The sequence below is a fragment of the Cnephaeus nilssonii genome (genome assembly GCF_951640355.1).
Source record: "Cnephaeus nilssonii genome assembly, chromosome: 11".
Lineage (NCBI taxonomy): Eukaryota > Metazoa > Chordata > Mammalia > Chiroptera > Vespertilionidae > Cnephaeus > Cnephaeus nilssonii.
In genome coordinates, this window is record NC_137082.1 from 63656797 (window position 1) to 63674367 (window position 17571).

Genomic DNA, 17571 nt, shown 5'->3' on the forward strand with positions numbered 1-17571 from the left:
CATGTCATGTTCTTGCAAAGAATTTCTAACTGGAGAAAAGGTTCAATATATTAAAAAAAATAAACAAAAATCTCATCATCTCACTTATATGTGGAATCTAATGAACAAAATAAACCGGTGAACAAGTAGGTCCAGAGACATGGAAGCATAGAACAGACCAACAGATCTCAGAGGGAAGTGGGGGGTGGGAAGAGATTAATCAAATAACGTATATACATATATGCATAACCCATGAACACAGACAATAGTACAGTGAAGGCCAGGGTGGGGCGGAGTTGGGCGGAGAGGATAAAGGGAACATGTTTTAGTAAGAAACTAGAGGCCCGGTGTATGAAAATTCATGAACTGGAGGGGGGTCTCTCAGCCCAGACTGCCCCCTCTCACAGTCCGGGAGCCCTCGGGCGGGAGGTGACCTGGCGATCAGGGTAAGGCGACGCCCCCATCACACCTCTGCTGCTGCCACTGCCAGCAGTGCAAGCCTTGGCAGGCCCTGGTTACCTGAGCTTCGGGCGGCTGGGCAGCTGCCACCTAAGGCTTGCCTGTGCCTTGGGCTGGCCCTGGGCGGCTGGGGGACTCCAGAGTCAGGCATGCGGAGCGGCCAGACCTGCCTGGGGGTGGGCCCGGCCATGCCGTGCGCCTGCCGCCCCAGCAGGGCTGAGGGGACTGGGCGCTGCCATCTTGTGGCTGTGAGTGCCACCATCTTTGAGGGTGTGACAGTCAATTAGCATATTCACTCTTTATTGGCTGTGGGCGCCACCAGCTTTGTGAGGGCGTGATGGTCAATTATTCCCTCTTTATTAGACAGGATAATACTGACTGGCGAGGATGTGGAGAAAAGGGAATCCTTGTGCACTGTTGGTGGGAATGCAGATTGGTGCATTGTGGAAAGCAGTATGAAGTTTCCTCAAAACATTAAAAATGGAACTGCCTTATGACCCAGTGATTCCTCTTTTGGGAATTTATCCAAAGAAACCCAAAACTCTAATTCAAAAGAATATATACCCCTATGTTCACTGCAGAGTTATTTATAATAGCCAAGAAAGATTTGGAAGCAGCCCAAGTGCTCATCAGTAGATGAGTGGATGAAAAAGCTATGCTATGTTTACACAGTGGAATACTACTCTGCCTTGAAAAGGAAGAAAATTTTACTCTTTGTGGCATCATGAATGGTCCTAGAGAACATTATACTAAGTGAAATTAGCCACTCAGAGAAAGACAAGTACCATATGATCTCACTCATATGTGGACTTTAATGAACAAACTGAACTAGCAAACAAAATAAATAAATTTTAGTTTGAGATCTTAGCTACCAAATTGTGGCTTGATTTAGTCATGGTGGCTAGACTATAAAGCGGGCCTGACCTCCTTCCACCTTTCTTAAGGACCAACACTAACCTTACTATTACTCTGCATCAAATGCAAAGGGACTGATGCTCAGGCAACTTTTGTTTTCTTTTAAAAAGCTTCATTTCTGCCTTTACAATAGGAAACTAAATTGCAGATCATTGTAAACATAGGATTAAACAGATTTTCTTTCAAACTAAAGAAGGGAAGAAAGATTAAACTGTTACGTGCACATTTTCAACTCCATTGAAAACAAGGGCAGATCTAAAGATGACTTTTAAAGGACATACAAAAGTAATTATTTCTAAAGGAACACACTGAATGGGAGAACATATTTGCCAATGATACATCTAATAAGGGGTTAATCTCCAAAATATATAAAGTTCTCATACAACTCAACAAAAGGAAGGTAAACAATCCAATCAAAAAATGGGCAAAGGACTAAATAGACACTTCTCCAAAGAGGACATACAAATGGCCAAGAGACATATGAAGAAATGTTCAATGTCACTAATCATCAGAGAGATGCAAATTAAAATGACAATGAGATACCACCTTACATCTGCCAGAATGGCTACCATCAATAAATCAACAAACAACAAGCACTGGCAAGGATGTGGAGAAAAAGGAACCCTAGTACACTGCTGGTGGGAATGCAAACTGGAAAACAGTGTGGAGTTTCCTCAAAAAATTAAAAATGGAACTGCCATTTGACCCAGTGATCCCACTTCTAGGAATATATCCCAAGAATCCCAAAACACCAATCAGAAAGCATATATGCACCCCTATGTTTTATAGCACTGCTACTTATAATAGCTAAGATCTGAAAATAGTCCGAGTGCCCATCAGTAGATGAATGGATAAAAAAAGCTGTGGTACATTTACACAGTGGAATACTATACAGCTGTTAAAAACAGAAGACTCTCTTAACCTTTGAGACAGCATGGAGGGACCTGGAGAGTATTGTGCTAAATGAAAGAAGCCAGTTAGAGAAAGACAAGTAACACATGATCTTGCTTATATGTGGAATCTAATGAACAAAATAATCTGACAAACAAAAGAGGTCCAGAGACATGGAAGCATGCAGTGGACTGGGGATTCTCAGAGGGAAGAGGGGAGGGAGGGAAGAGATCAACCAAAGAACTTATATGCATATATGCATAGCCCATGTATGCAGACAGCAGTGGGGGGAGGGGGGTCAATAAAGGGGCAAAGGGTGGATGTCTGTAATACTTACAATAATAAAGATACATTTAAAAAATACAATATGGAAAAAAGTAATTCTTTTTAAATAGAAATAAAAATAAACTATGAGAGTAAAGTATCCTTCAAGTAGCTAATCATTATCACCTTGACAAGTTACCTTTCAGAAGTTTTGGAGATTTGTGCAGCTCAAAACTGTATTAAAATCAACCAACCAACCAACCAACCCACCCACACACCCACCCAAACCCTCGAGCCAAAACCCTGCCACATCACCACAGTCCTCAAAAGGAGCATTCTTCTTTTCCAAAGAATGCTCTGAAGATCCAGGCCTCTCGCTCACCTGGAAATGCTCCGCAGTGGCCGCTGGTGGCTGGTGGAGGGTTTTTCTGGCCTCACACTACTTTCCCCTCTTTGTGAGGCAGAAGGTCCCAATGAAAAGATCGGAAGAGTAGAGTATGGCTTGGATGGCAGCCGCATCTATTATCCCAAACAAAACTGAGAATGAGCAGTTCTGTTAAAAAGGCAGTCTATTAAAATTACTATTACGTTATGATGTCACCAAGCATAGCTTACCTTTTTGCAACACTGTGAGCACACGGGCCTGCATACAAAATCAAAAGTATTACTTAGCGTGATGCCACAGATGCGACAGGAGAGTTAGAGAAGCCAATGGCTGCATGTTGTCAATTTCTACAATAAATTGCAAGAACTCTCTGGTTTTTCTATCAGAATACAACAAATTGATACAACTGTGGATTGCCAAAAAGATAATCAATCTGTAAAACTTAACTCGTACACTGTTTCCTATAAAAGGATCAACTTACATCTGGAATTTTCTTATTTTTCTATCCAAGGGTCATATGACAATCATACCTATTTTTTTTTTCTGTTCAAACATGACACATAATTATTAGAATGATCTTGGTTATGTAAAAGAAATAAATGCAGAGAAACATTTTTAAGGTCTAACACTAAATAATTGTTTGATCCACTCTTTTGAAGAAATCAGTATTCCTAACCCATAAACAAAGCACAATGTGATAATAGATTATTTTTAATGTTGTTCCTATGTAGAAAAATAATGAAACAATGAAGTTAACTGGTATTTCTTTGACTATTGTCATCAATTACAAAAAACCTTACCTCTTACAGAACTGACAGGTATAAGACCAGGTGAAGAAGGAAAATCTCCTGGTTCGGCAACAAAAGCAAAGCTAAAAAATACAAGTGTAAAAGGAGAAAACAAACAAACAAACATCGACAATAGTTAATTTCCTAATTTACATGGTTTAATGCATTTTATATTTATACACTGGGGAAGTTTAGTACACAGAAGGAAGAGGAGAATTCACAAACGCTGTTTTTACGTTTGGCTCTGTGATAATTATAACACGGCTCCGTATTTAATCTTATTCTACTGTTAAAAGGCCACAGCTCCCTAGAGTGGACCATCATGGAAGCAATTGGAAGAAGGTTCTAAAAAGTCTCTCCAGTATAATGACTACATGCAGACATGGTTTTATGAAGGCATACCATTATTTATTATGGTTGTTTTAATCTTCCAGAGGTTTTGATTTCTAAGGGAGAAAATATTTACTTTGGTGAGCAAGGCAGAACAGGAATTGACTTCTGGAGAATAAGCCTCTTACCTCCTAAAATCCCCTAAAAGTCCTGCACCATCTGGCTAGCAGACAGCTCCCTCAGGAGACCATGCCTGTGACTGACCATTCTGCTACCCCTTCTCATCAATCGACTTGAAACAGCTCTACCTTTCCTTTTTTCAGGGCAGTGTAGACATCTTTATATTGTTGGTATTTTTCCAGCTCTGCCTTCACCAGGACCTGACGAATATGCATCACCTCCTCCACAGTAAGAGCTAGGCATTCCACTGGGTAGCAGAATTCCTCCTGAAATTCAAAATTCCACATGAATAAGAAACTCCCACCCCCTTTTCTGGCTTTGCAAAATTCCCCTCCAGATCAGACACCTGGTTAGTAGCTTCTGAGAAGAAAAGAGGTCCCAGTGAACACTGGAACAGAGCTGGCTTACTCTGGGTACCACATAATTTCTGATTATACCAAGATAACAGATGGCAGAAAACGTCTGGGGACCATGTGAAACACTGTAGCTTACTGAAGTTTCCAAAAAAAATGAAAGCCCGTCGCTATGTATCTATGCTGTGAAATCTTGAAAAAATATTTGTTATTCTAAACTAAATTTATGTCAGTTATCTCGTATGATTATGCAAAGACGTTATTTAGTGTTGTGTTGATACTATATGCTAATAGATAAATAGCAAATAAAAAACATTGGTACTATTTTAAAAACTGGTTTGTGGTACCCAGAATAGCCAAAAGAAGGTGGTTAGTAATTTATACTGAGAAGCATAGTGGTAAGTTACATCAGCACACCTTGAAAAACCCTAATGGCATGAGTGGAGCTGGAACATTGATGCAGTTTACAGCCAAAAGGCAATCTCTACTGCTCCACAGTTCTCCAGATTTCTATTATGCCTTTTAAACAACTACTGAATGCACAGCCAGCATTGGAAAGATGTGGGGGAAAATCAGAATAATTTCACAATAAATATTTATGTTGACTGTCTTATGTTAATAGTTTCCCCAAAAACAGCTGAGGAAGATGTTGATGTAACTGATCCCACTGAATAAAGAGCCTCACACCCATCTGCTCCCCATCCGGCCTGCTCTTGATTGGTGGATCTAACAGAAAGACAGAACAGTCTTGTGCATTCGCACCCTGCCAGGCCTCACAAGGGCCATTGTGGTGTAGTGACACTGAAACTTAGTGTTCTCAGTACAAACACATTATAATTCACTCCCACACACACAATAGCACTGGTCACAGGCATTCTGGAATCAAACAAGCCAAATGAGAAAGCACATGACCATGAATGCAGTTTAACATTCAGTTCTGTCTTTCAATCAGAGAAAAACAAAAACAAATCTAGGTTGCAAACTTGACAAACATTAGCATTTACTAAAAAAAAAGTTTGAAGATCTACTGATTCTTACTAACAGTCAATACCAAATCGTCTCTGTTCAAGCTAACTTAAGGAAGGTTAAATTTGCTTAATTGTGTTTTGGAAAAAATCCTGCAATTGAATTTTTAAGATGAAGAACTTTGAATCTGGAGGCTGGGAAGATAGATTGTTCAGAGATTATGTCATTTACTCTAAATGACTAAAATACTTGTTAAAAAATCACCACCACATAACTTTCTCTTTCGAAGGGAAAGCTTTCAAAGATAATAAGATTAAATAGGCATGTTCAATATCTACTCTGTTTGCTCCACCCTGAGAAAAGCGTAGTGTCAAATGGGACAAGGCACTGACTTGGTGAAGGTTAGGACCTTAAGCTCCACTAAGTACGAACTGTTGGCTGGACACATCTGAATGACAGCTTTGAATATACTTCATGGAACTTTTCCTATGGTAATTTTCATTCATCAGTTATACGTGTGACTGCAGTACATCTTCTGATAGCTAACTCTGTGACAAAACTGTTGACTTGGAACAAAATAATGTGTAAATCTAGCAAATAACTATATAATCTCTACTGAGATTTATTGTTGTGCCCAACAGAAAGATGGCAAATAGTGCCAATTTAATTAACTTTAAACTTGGATGCCTGGGCTGGTCAATATTTCTGGTAGACGGGATCCTTTCCACTAGCACATGCAATAAACTTGACAACTGCTCTCTCCCCAGTCTTAAGTCACATAAGGGCTTAGTCAAGCATACTTTCAACCTACTGCTTTGAACCACAGGCAAATCCTGTACTTCACAAGGAAATAATAATCAATTGTGGGCTTTTTAATTTGTGTTTCTTTTCTTTTAAAAAATTTCAAGTAGATTAGCCTTTAGTAAGATAATTTCCATCAGGACAAATGCTAATGTTTTAATTCTGGTGCTTTCCCAAGGACAACAAAACTTTAATGCAACATGAAAGAAAATAAGAAAGTTACTATTTTTCACTTTTTTAATGGCTAAAAAAATATTGATTCAACATCCCCCAAGCCAAATTAAACCTTAACAGATCTTGCTGAGATACTAATGCTCCAAACATAAAGAGCATTTCCCCACAGTGACAGTGGCTCAGTCACTCCTTCAGCAAGCACTGAGCTCGTTTTCATGGTGGGACATGGACTATACAGACTAGATCAGCACAACTCTAATTCTCCAGTTTCTTTGTACTTCAAAATGACTCTCAAATTTAGGAAAGGGAAGTTGAATCTCAAAATGTTTTAATAATGATGACAATATGTTATAGAAGCAGATGTGCCTTTAGAATTTACTTTTATGTATGTCACAAAGTTTTGAAGATTTTGGTTATTTTTACCATTCAAAACAGTTAGAGCCTCACCAGTGAGGCTCAGTGGTTGAGCATCGACCTTTGAAACAGGAGATCATGGTTCAATTTCAGGTCAGGGTACATGCCTGGGTTGCAGCCCCAATAGGTGGCATGCAGGAAGCAGCCAATCAATGATTCTCTCTCATCATTGATGTTTCTATCTTTCTCTCCCTCTCCCTTCCTCTCTGAAATCAATAAAAATATATTTAAAAACCAACAAAACAAAAACAAAACAAAAAACAGGTCAGAGTTAGGCAGCACAGAAATTAGAGAACAAAATGTGTAATCTGGTTACTGAGTCACAGAGAGAAATGGGAATAGTCATATTTTATATCATGTTCTTAATTACAAAAAACTTCCTAATAAGTTTAAAAATTGTCCAAAATGATAAATTTTTGTGTTTTTAAACTAAATAAAAATAGCAACTATTAAGTTTAATTGTTCTTTCCTTTTTTCAAGTTTAACTTTAAAATGCTAAGTGAATTCTTTGCCTAAAGTAATATGTGGATTAAGTATATATATATCTGTGTTTGGGGAGGATGAATAATAAAAATAAAAATGTTGACAGATCTTCAATAATAGCAGAAGGAGTGACAGGAGTTAAAATGTCATTCCTGCACTTAACCATACTGCCCAAATGGCAGATCTGAAAATAGGGAAAAGGTCAGAGATTTATCTTACATTTCATGACAAATAAACAGGGAAAGGGATTTGTTGTTTCTCATTCACATTCGCAGTTTCCTTTCTAAATCAAGGGTAATGAAGAATAACAAAGAAACCAGCTGCTGGCTCACTGGTTCAGTCAAGGCGTGTTTAGGAAATAAGGGACCCTGGTCAGTGCAACAGGCAGGCTGCCGCCAACACTGTCAGCAGCAGCGTCACACCGGGTGGGGAAGCCTCACGAGGTCCCAGGCTTTCCATTTCACTGCGGTTTGGAAATTATTGTACTTTCTTTAAAAAAGTACACTCTGTATGAAAACCTCAAAAACAATAATAAAATGCAAGATTACCTAAAATATCTAAGATAACCAGAGCAATAAAAAGAAAACTTGAAGTTTCTCTTTACAGAGAAGGGGCTATCATAACAACCATATAACACCCTGACCATCACAACACAGCTGTATGAACGGTGCTGGGGAAGAGAGGAGTCTGAGCGCAGGGGAGACACGCAATGGGCACACGGCCCTGGAAGTGCAGGGCAGGGAGTGTGGGGCACAGGCAGTGACAGGGCTCTGTGGGAGGCAGTCTCCTCGGATGGCAGCGAGGCCCTGGGGTGAAAGCACAGGCTCTCAGGGGGCCCCTGCCCCTGGAGACGGGGCAGCATTCCTCCTGCTATAAAATTGGGTCACTCCAAGAGACAAACACTCACAGGTCCCTTGAATCTGATGCTGCATTTTGAGTTTGTTGTCCTTTCAAAGTTATTTTCCTCTCAACTGAGATCATGGTGTGCTCTATGCATCCTACAAATGATTGGAATCAATGATCAGAAGCAAAGTGCCCATCTAAGCTGTTAATTCTTGCAGAGTGCAGGAGTTCAGGTATCGCTGTCAGAGATAGAGCAAAATAATTCCCAGAACCAGCAGAAAGAGGCCAACCTTTGAGGATTTCCACCTGCTGGTAAGAGCTCTCTCACATAGATAATACATAGCCCCTGCTACCCCAAACATGGCTGCTTCAAAGGGATGAGAGCTGAGCAGAGAAGCTGTTTGTATGGTAGAGAAAAGTGGTCGGAAAGGCGTCCATGGCCATACACTGGTTATCCTAGGAACCTGAACAACAGATAAGGGAAAAGAATATGGCAGGGGGAAAAGAAAAGGAGAAAATAATGCTGAACATGAGTGACCTACAAATAGTGATTACAGAGCATGAAAGACAAACAGAACAAAACAAAAACACCACAAAGGATGTTAATGGTAGATTCCATGCATGTGTCCACACCAACATCTGCGCCCACATGTATAAGTCAGCAATCAAATCATGAAGTCAATCCTAGAGAATCTCAAAGTTTATACAGCAAAGACCTGAACTTCAAATTGCCTAACATGTTGTCTGGTGAACACTGAGTTTCCTAAACCAGGCTCGCTGAGATGCAGGACAGGGCAACTGCCGCTGTGCCGGAGAGAGTGTGGGAGTGTTGCTCCCCCAGGGAAGGTTCTTATGACAAGTAGCTTTCATTTAGATGGGCAATCACCTTCAATCATTTGACCAAATGATGGACAAAAAAATTACATATTAAAACATCCTAAGGAAAGGGAGGGGGATACAATAAAAATAAGAGAATAACAATAAAGACATTTTTGCCATTTTCAGTAAAGGGGTTAGAAATACAAAATGATTCTGTTTCTAAAATATAGCTAAGATTTTAAATGAGCATACTTTAAAAATAATACTTATCAAGCTGGAGGGTACTACACACAGAAATGCGATTTGATAGATTTCCTGAGATAAGCTACTAGCAAGAAAAGTCATTACTTGACCAGGATGTTATTTTGTCTCAGCTGGTGCGTAGAGGTTCTTGGAAAGAGTGTAGTTCTGTGTGGAGCCTGAATAGCCAATGCAATGCCTTTCACTGAGACCCTTCTTAGTGATTGCAGACTGGTTTTCCTTTGCTCTTTTCCCCACAGAAAAACCCAACTCACAGCCCGACCAACCACACTCTGAGAGGTCCCCTTTGCCAGGAAGTATACTTCATGGGCTCTTGATGTGGACTGATAGTCTTTCTTGGCAAAGCTGTTATTGCTACCTGAAACTCCTTTGTAGTTGATCTGATGGTTGATTGAGAATTTTAAAATTTAAGTCTAACTTCAACAATGATGTCATATATGATCACAAGGCAGGGACACACCTACATGATAAACTGGCTTCTAGGAAAAGCCATGTGAACAGAAGAATCGCCTAATTTTCAGACTTGTAAAAAATAATCACTAAGGACCTCCCTCGTACATATTTTTAAGTTGTGACAGTAACTCTCTATTTTGCTAAAGCAATAACTTGTTCACATTAACAAAAGTCTTCAGATTTTAAAAGTTTGAACCTGTCTCGTTAGAATTCTGTTTTCCTGCTATATTTAATCAAATATTAGTGTTTTGGTGACTAAGAGGAATCCTGTCAAGAATTGCCATAAAATCATTAATTCTTTAATTGTATCGTTCGGGAGCAGAGATGACTGATTAAATTTCAACACTGTAAGCTCTGTTCAACCTTAGTATCTTCACACTATCCACACTCGATTCCTCTACTTGGAGTGATACATCACAGCCTAAAAATATGGACTAAGCATATTCCAGTTTATTCATGAATATCTGAAAAAAACATGAGATGTTAGGTTGCCAGTAGAACTATTGACTGAAGCCTTGCGTCTTGCCTGCACACATTCTGAAGTTAAGCGGGACTACAAAAGAATCTCTGCAGACCTCCTTTGGCTGGTGATCTATTCTTCCTGGCAGGGCCTTGTGTCCCACGTCCCACTGTTCTGAGAAACGAGTGGCCACTACATGAATCCAAGTCTCTGGAAAACAGCAAAAACTGTCAACCAGTCCAAACAGCAGCTTCGGCTCCAAAATATACTTGGAAACAGTGAATAATGGCTTTCAATGAATCAAAATTTTCTCCTGGTACTTCTGCATAATAAATTAGTCTACTGTAGCTAAACTTTGTTGTTTTTATTATTAGTTTTAACAATTTTTAAGTAGATCAATACCGTTAGAAAGGAAGAAAACATTTCTTTAGTAATTCATACTTTCTATCACTGATGTCTTCTGGGGGGCAAAAAGGTGCTTTAAATGAACAAAGAAGGACCAACTTTCATTTAGGTTGCTGTTAGGTTGGTTTTCTTTAGGTATTAAAAACAAGGTTATTTAAAGTTCATTCTAACCTTTGGAAGTTTTTTCTCCTAATCATCATCTCAAGAAAGCTAATGATTCTAGGTCCTCTACCTGGCCCTGCAGTTACTATGCAGTGTTTTAGTTACTTACAAGAGACCGGGAGCTCTGCTTGGACGGTGGCAGAAACTGTCTCACGTTAGTGGGCGTTTCCTTTTCAATGGAATGCCGTCTCTGGGGAGGCTGCCGTCTCTCCGGCTGGGGCGTTGATGATATGGGCAAGAATTTCGGAGGTGCTAAAGAAATGAACCAAATTAAAATGAATTTTCTTACTATGAGGATTGTTATAGAAGAATCTTTGCAAGATAAACTTGCTACAGAAATTGCAAGGAAAAAGCAAAAAATATTCACTCAAATTCCTACCTAGAAACGCAATATAAGTACAGTCTCAAATTTGTACATACAAATGCCCTCATGTTGTTTTCCACGGAATTTTGCAATTAAAGAGTTTCAGGCATTATTCAACAAATCATGTAAAATATGCATTTTTTTATATCTAAAAGTCTCCCAAATCAAACCAAAATTCTTTTAAGAAATGTTTTTATTTTTCAATATTATTCTGTGTTAGTTTCAGATATACAGCCAGCATAGTGGTTAAACAATCATGTACTTTACAGGGTGACATTAACAAAATTCTAGTGTTCCTTTCTAGGCATGCATAGTCACTCTCTAATTTTCCCTGATATGCAGTTGCTTTTGAATGTCCTAATGTATAATGTCTGGCTCTCAAAGGGGGAACAATATAAAAATGAAAGAAGGGGGGTGCCAGCCTTTAAAAGCTTTGGAAGTCCCTTGAGCTGGAGCAGCGGGGTAGCTAGCAGAAATGCAACAATGGCTGCCCACCTTTGGAGTCAGAGGCAGCAACCAGGGCATCGCATTTGGTGACAGGGTCCTTTTGGTCCACCCTGGCTAACGCAGGCTTTGTGCAAGCTGCTCCAGAAGCAGTACACACTGTCTGCCAGGGGCTGAGGGTCGGGGGTGAGTAGCTGGTTCTATGCTAATAGCTGACCAGAATTAACCACAATTTACTATCCAAGTCTTCCCCTGGAAGTTGAAAGCTTTTAACAGACTCCAGAGTTCCAAAACAGAGCAAAGTCTGCCAGAGCAACTGTTGTCTGGTACTACCAACTCCCACCATCTCCCCAGAATCTTCTTAATATAAAAATTTTATGCCTTTACAAAATCTTATAAATAAAAACGTAATAAAAGCATTTAGAAGCCACTTAACTTTCTATTCTAAAGTTATAAATTGCTTTTACTATTTACACATGTCCTGTGGGTATGAATATATAGATATGGAATATGTGTATATGTGTGTGGAAGGTAATAACAAGTGTGATTATTGGACTTCTTGCTTAAATTCAGACAAGGAGGTAATTAATATAAAAAACACACACAGCCCTGACTGGTTTGGCTCAGTGGATAGAGCATCGGCCTGCAGACTGAAGGGTCCCAGGTTCGATTCCAGTCAAGGGCATGTACCTTGGTTGTGGGCACATCCCCAGTAGGGGGTGTGCAGGAGGCAGCTGATCGATGTTTCTAACTCTATCCTTCTCCCTTACTCTCTGTAAAAAATCAATAAAAACAAAACACACACACACACACACACACACACACACACACACACACACACACACACATACACACACAGAGACAACTGACTTATTTCCTACAACTGTTATCTGTAAACCCAAAGGTGACTGATCTAAGTTAAAAACCTGAGTCCTGTCACTCTAGGAATATAACTGAATATTTCTGTTTTGGACTCGTGAAGTTCCAGGCTTAGTTCTTTATACCTCAAATAATTACAAGGCACTTTGGGATCCCCTACTCGAGGACAAGTGTGTTTTTTAAGGTATCTGATGCTAGTTCTTTGTGCCACAAATACTTACTCTTCCTTGTGGACACAGCCTCCAGTAAGGGATCTTCAAGGAAGGAGGGAGACACACTGCTGCTGCTGGCTGACTTGTGCAGAGTCTCTTCCTGGGAAAGCAATGAACAGAGAAATAGTGAGATTCCCTAGACCAGTGGTGGGCAAACTCATTAGTCAACAGAGCCAAATATCAACAGTACAACGATTGAAATTTCTTTTGAGAGCCACATTTTTTAAACTTAAACTTCTTCTAACGCCACTTCTTCAAAATAGACTCGCCCAGGCCGTGGTATTTTGTGGAAGAGCCACACTCAAGGGGCCAAAGAGCCGCATGTGGCTCGTGAGCCGCAGTTTGCCGACCACGGCCCTAGACTAATTAATAACACTTTACTATTAGAGCTCTCCTGCTAATTATTAACATTTTGCTATTAAATATTTATTTTTACACGAGGCACCAACTTATAATGTAAAAAAAAAATCAAAGGAAGTAGAAGACAAACTAGACAGGATCTAAAATTAGGTATGTCTGGGTTTGTGTCCCAGTTTTGTCCCTAATTAGAGTGAGGTGACATTTTGCAAGCTTCTTATCTTAATGTCATCATTTGTTTATTTTAAATAAAATTTTATTTTTCAATTACAGTTGACATACAATATCTTATTAGATTCAGGTGTACAACACAGTAATTAAATATATAACTTATGAAGTGACCACCCTGATATTGACTATATTCCCTATACTGTACTTTACATCCCTATGACTATTTTGTAACTATCAATTTGTATTTCTTAACTCCTTACCTTTTTCACCCAGCCCTCAACCCGCTTCCCACCTGGCAACTATTAAAATGTTCTCTGTATCTGAGTTTGATTTTCTTTTTGTTTGGTCGTTTATTTTGTTTTTCTGAGTCCACATATAAGTGAAATCATATGACATTGGTCTTTCTCTGTCTGACTTATTTCCCTCAGCACAATACCTCTAGGTCCATCCACATAGTTGCAGATGGCAAGATTTCATTCTTTTGTGTGGCTGAGTCATACTCCATTGTATATATGTACCACTTCTTTATCCATTCATCTTCTGATGGATACTTAGCTTGCTTACATATCTTGGCTGTTGTAAATAATGTTGCAATGAACATGTGGGTGCATATATGTCTTTTCATATTAGTGTTTTGGGTTTCTTCAGATAAATACCAAGAAGTGAAATTGCTGGGTCCCTCTTTGTCTCTTGTTACAGTCTTTGTTTTAAAGTCTATTTTGTCTGGTATAAGTATTGCTACCCCAGGTTTTTTGTTTTTTTCCATTTTCATGAAATATCTTTTCCCATTCATTTACTTTCAGTCTGTGTATGTCATCTGAAGTGAATCTCTTGTACACAGTATATGTAAGGTGTGTTTTTTTATCCATTCAGCCACCTTATGTCTTTTGGTTAAATGCTTTAATCCATTTACATCTAAAGAAATTGCTGACAGATACGTAATTATTGTATTTTATTATTTATATTTTTGATTCCTCTTTTAACTCCTCTCCCCGCCCCCCTTTCCCCTCCTCCTCCAACATTTCTGTAATACTGGTTTGATGTTGATGAACTCCTTTAGCTTTTTCTTGTCTGGGAAAATCTTTATCTCTCTTTTAATTCTAAATGATAGCTTTGCTGGGTAGAGTAATCTTAGTTGTAAGTTCTTCTTTGAATATTTCATGCCAATCCCTTCTGGCCTGCACATTTTCTGTTGACAAATCAGCTGACAGTCTTAGGGGAGCCCCCTTGTAGGTAACATTGCTTTTCTCTTGCTGCTTTTAAGATCCTTGTCTTTAACCTTTGCCATTTTTTAAAAATTGATTTTTAGAGAGGGACAAAGGGAGAGAGAGAGAAATAAGCAATGGTAAGAGAGACACATCAAATGGTGCCATATGCGCACAAACTGGGGATCGAACTAGTAACCTAGGCATGTGCCCTGACCAGGAATTTAATCCATGACATTTCAGTGCATGGGATGATGCTTCAAGAACTGAGCCACACTGGCCAGGGCAACCTTTACCATTTTAACTATGATGTGTCTTGGTGTGAGCTCATTTGGCTTCATCTTGCATGGGACTCTCTCTGCTTCCTGGACTTGTACATCTATTTCCTTTGATAGGTAGAGAAGTTTTCTGTCATTATTTCTTTAAATAGGTTTTCAATTCCTTGCTCTTTCTTTTCTACTTCTGGTACCCCTATGATACAAATGTTACCAAGTTCAATATTATTCTATCCTCATTTTTAAAAATGTATTTTTTCTTTTTTGCTATTCTAATGGGTGTTTTCTGCCACCTCACTTTCTAAATCACTGATTCGATCCTCTGCTTCATTTAATCTACCATTGATTCCCCCTAATATATTATCATTCATGTTATTGTATTCTTCACTTCTGACTGCTTCTTTTTTATGTTTTCTATCTCCATTTTTTGGCTTCCTATCTCTTTGTTAAAATTCTCACTAAATTCATATACTCTTCCTCTAAGTTCATTGAACATTCTTAAAACCAATGTTTTGAATTCTGCATCTGATAGATTGCTTGTCTCCATTTTTTTTGGTTCGTTTTCTGGAGGTTTGCTCTGTTCTTCATTTGGGATATGTTTCTTTGTCTCCTCACTGTGACAGCCTCCCTGTGGTTGTTTCTATGTATTAGGTGGAGCTGCAACATCTCCTGGTCTTGGTAGAGAGGCCTTATGTAGTAGGTGTTCTATGGGACCCAGTAGCACAGTCTCCCTAGTCACCTGAGCTGGGTCTCCAGTTGGGTCCCTCATGTGGGATGTATGTGCCCCTTTACTGTAGTTGAGCCTTGAGACATGTCAATGGAAGGGATTGATCCTCAGGCTGATTGGTTGTGAGGACTGGCCATGACTATAGTGAAGAAGCAGTTGTGCAGATGCTGACCCTATGGAGCTAGATTCACTTTAGTGGGGCCCTGATGCCGGCTGAATCTGCCATTTGGGTGTGTTGTTTGTTGAGGTGGTTGGGTGATGCTCTGGATGTGGTCGGGAAGCTGACCACTGGGTGCAATGGTTCTGGGGCCTCTTGGGTGGTGCAGGCCAAAATTAGTCACTGCCTGTGGCCACATGGTATGAGCTACAAAGTGATCTCCAGATGGATGCCACTTGTACTGGGCTTGGAGGTCAACATTCTAACTACTGAACCACCAGCCAGGGCAGTTTAGTTGTAATTTTGATGTGGTCATGGGAGGAGGCAAGTACAGCACTTAGCTACTCTATCCATCTTGAACAAAACTCTTAGTTTCATCATTTTTAGAAGAGGGTACATATTGCCCTGGCCAGTGCTGCTCAGTTGGTCGGGCACTGTCCTGTGCATCAAAAGGTGCCAGTTTGGGGCCTGGTCAGGGCACATGTCTGGGTTGTGGGCTCGATCCCCAGTGAAGGGCATGCAGCAGGAGGCAGCAGATCGATGTTTCTCTCTCACATTGATGTTTCTCTTTCTCTTCCTTCCTCTCTATCTAAAAATCAATAAAAATATTTTTTTAAAAAGTAAGAGGGTATATCTTTCCTAGTATTATTGGAAAGATCAGATGAGATACTGCATTCAAAAAGCTTAACACATTACCTGGTCTATAATAAATGGTGGTTAATATTTTTATTAGGGGAATATTTAACACATTTATAACAGTAACAGGAACCCCACGAGGGTAGAGGCCATGTGTCTTATTCATTGCTGTTACCTAGTATCAAATCCATCACTTAGTATATAATGAATAAACATTTTTTGAATAAATGGATGAAAAAAAACATTCCATGAAATGACATGATTCTAGAAAATTGTCTACATTGTGCCAAATAAAATTTAAATTCCTATTATCAGTGAGAAAAGATCTTATTGGTTTATACTATACCAAAATGAAGTACAATACTTATTCATAAAAAATTTATTATCTACTCTATGATCGGGAATACACATTAACTATCAGGCAATTTATTTCTATAGAAAACTGATATTTTTAAATATAGAAGAAAATCAGGTTAATATATTAATCTATGATTATGTAAGACAAATAGTGAAAATTCTCTTAGACCTACTTAGTTAAGGTGACTTTAAGAATTAGCCATTCACTAAAAATTGGCCTCACCTAAAACCTACTGCTGAAAGCATTAGTTTCAAACAAGTTACAATTCAAAGGATCTTATCGAAGAACAGAAGAAAAAAGACTGTGTAAACCACACGGTTCAAACAAGGAAGGCTGGAACAGTGACCTCCACGCTCTTGATACTTACCATGAAAAACAAATCAAGCAATGTAAGCAAATCCTCAACCTCCGAGTCACACAAATCTCCAGAAAAGCTATCAAACAACTAGAATGACCTCCTTCTGCTTATGGAAGGTCAAAAGGAAATAAAAGTCAAGAGTATTTCTTAGGAAATGAAAAAAAGTCATACATAGCACTTTCCAAATAATTATGAAGTGGGTGCTACCCTGCTTTAAACAGCAGAAATCAGCCCCCTGCCTCACATACTTCAGCCCACCTTCCCAAAAAACATTTTTTAAAGCCTAATTTAACAGAACTCTGAGAGGTATGTCTACACCTTTCACCCTACTCTTCTTTACTGATTTGAATTCTCCCACTACGAACAGCCAACCTGTCCTGGGGCAGGTGGGGTAAATGCAAGCCAGTTTGTAGGAGACAGAAAAAAATGTGGGGACACTGACCAAAATATATTTCTAGAAACATTTTGAGAAACAGTTCAAAGCAAAAATGTAGCATAGTTACAATAGTGTTATTTATAATTTCCAAATAAGGGACTGGTTAAATAAAATATAATAAACTATTATGATGGAATACCACACAGATATTAGGCATCATGTTGGAAAAGGTTATTTAATGAGATGGGAAAATGCTCATGATACATT

At 39.1% G+C, this 17571-nt stretch overlaps 1 protein-coding gene across 2 annotated transcripts in view; it reads right to left on the reverse strand.

The window, feature by feature from the left end:
* Window positions 1-17571, reverse strand: part of SPIRE1 (spire type actin nucleation factor 1) — a 110250-nt gene that overhangs the window by 3539 nt on the left and 89140 nt on the right. The window contains exons 10-16 of one of the 2 annotated variants that reach the window (XM_079783930.1): window positions 12694-12784; window positions 10895-11037; window positions 8516-8689; window positions 4320-4457; window positions 3694-3764; window positions 3124-3151; window positions 2891-3027 (exon numbers count right to left, since the gene is read on the reverse strand). In XM_079783930.1, the coding sequence (XP_079640056.1) occupies window positions 2891-3027; window positions 3124-3151; window positions 3694-3764; window positions 4320-4457; window positions 8516-8689; window positions 10895-11037; window positions 12694-12784 (782 nt within the window). The remainder of the gene's footprint in view (window positions 1-2890; window positions 3028-3123; window positions 3152-3693; window positions 3765-4319; window positions 4458-8515; window positions 8690-10894; window positions 11038-12693; window positions 12785-17571) is intronic. The other variant, XM_079783931.1, reaches the window with a different exon arrangement.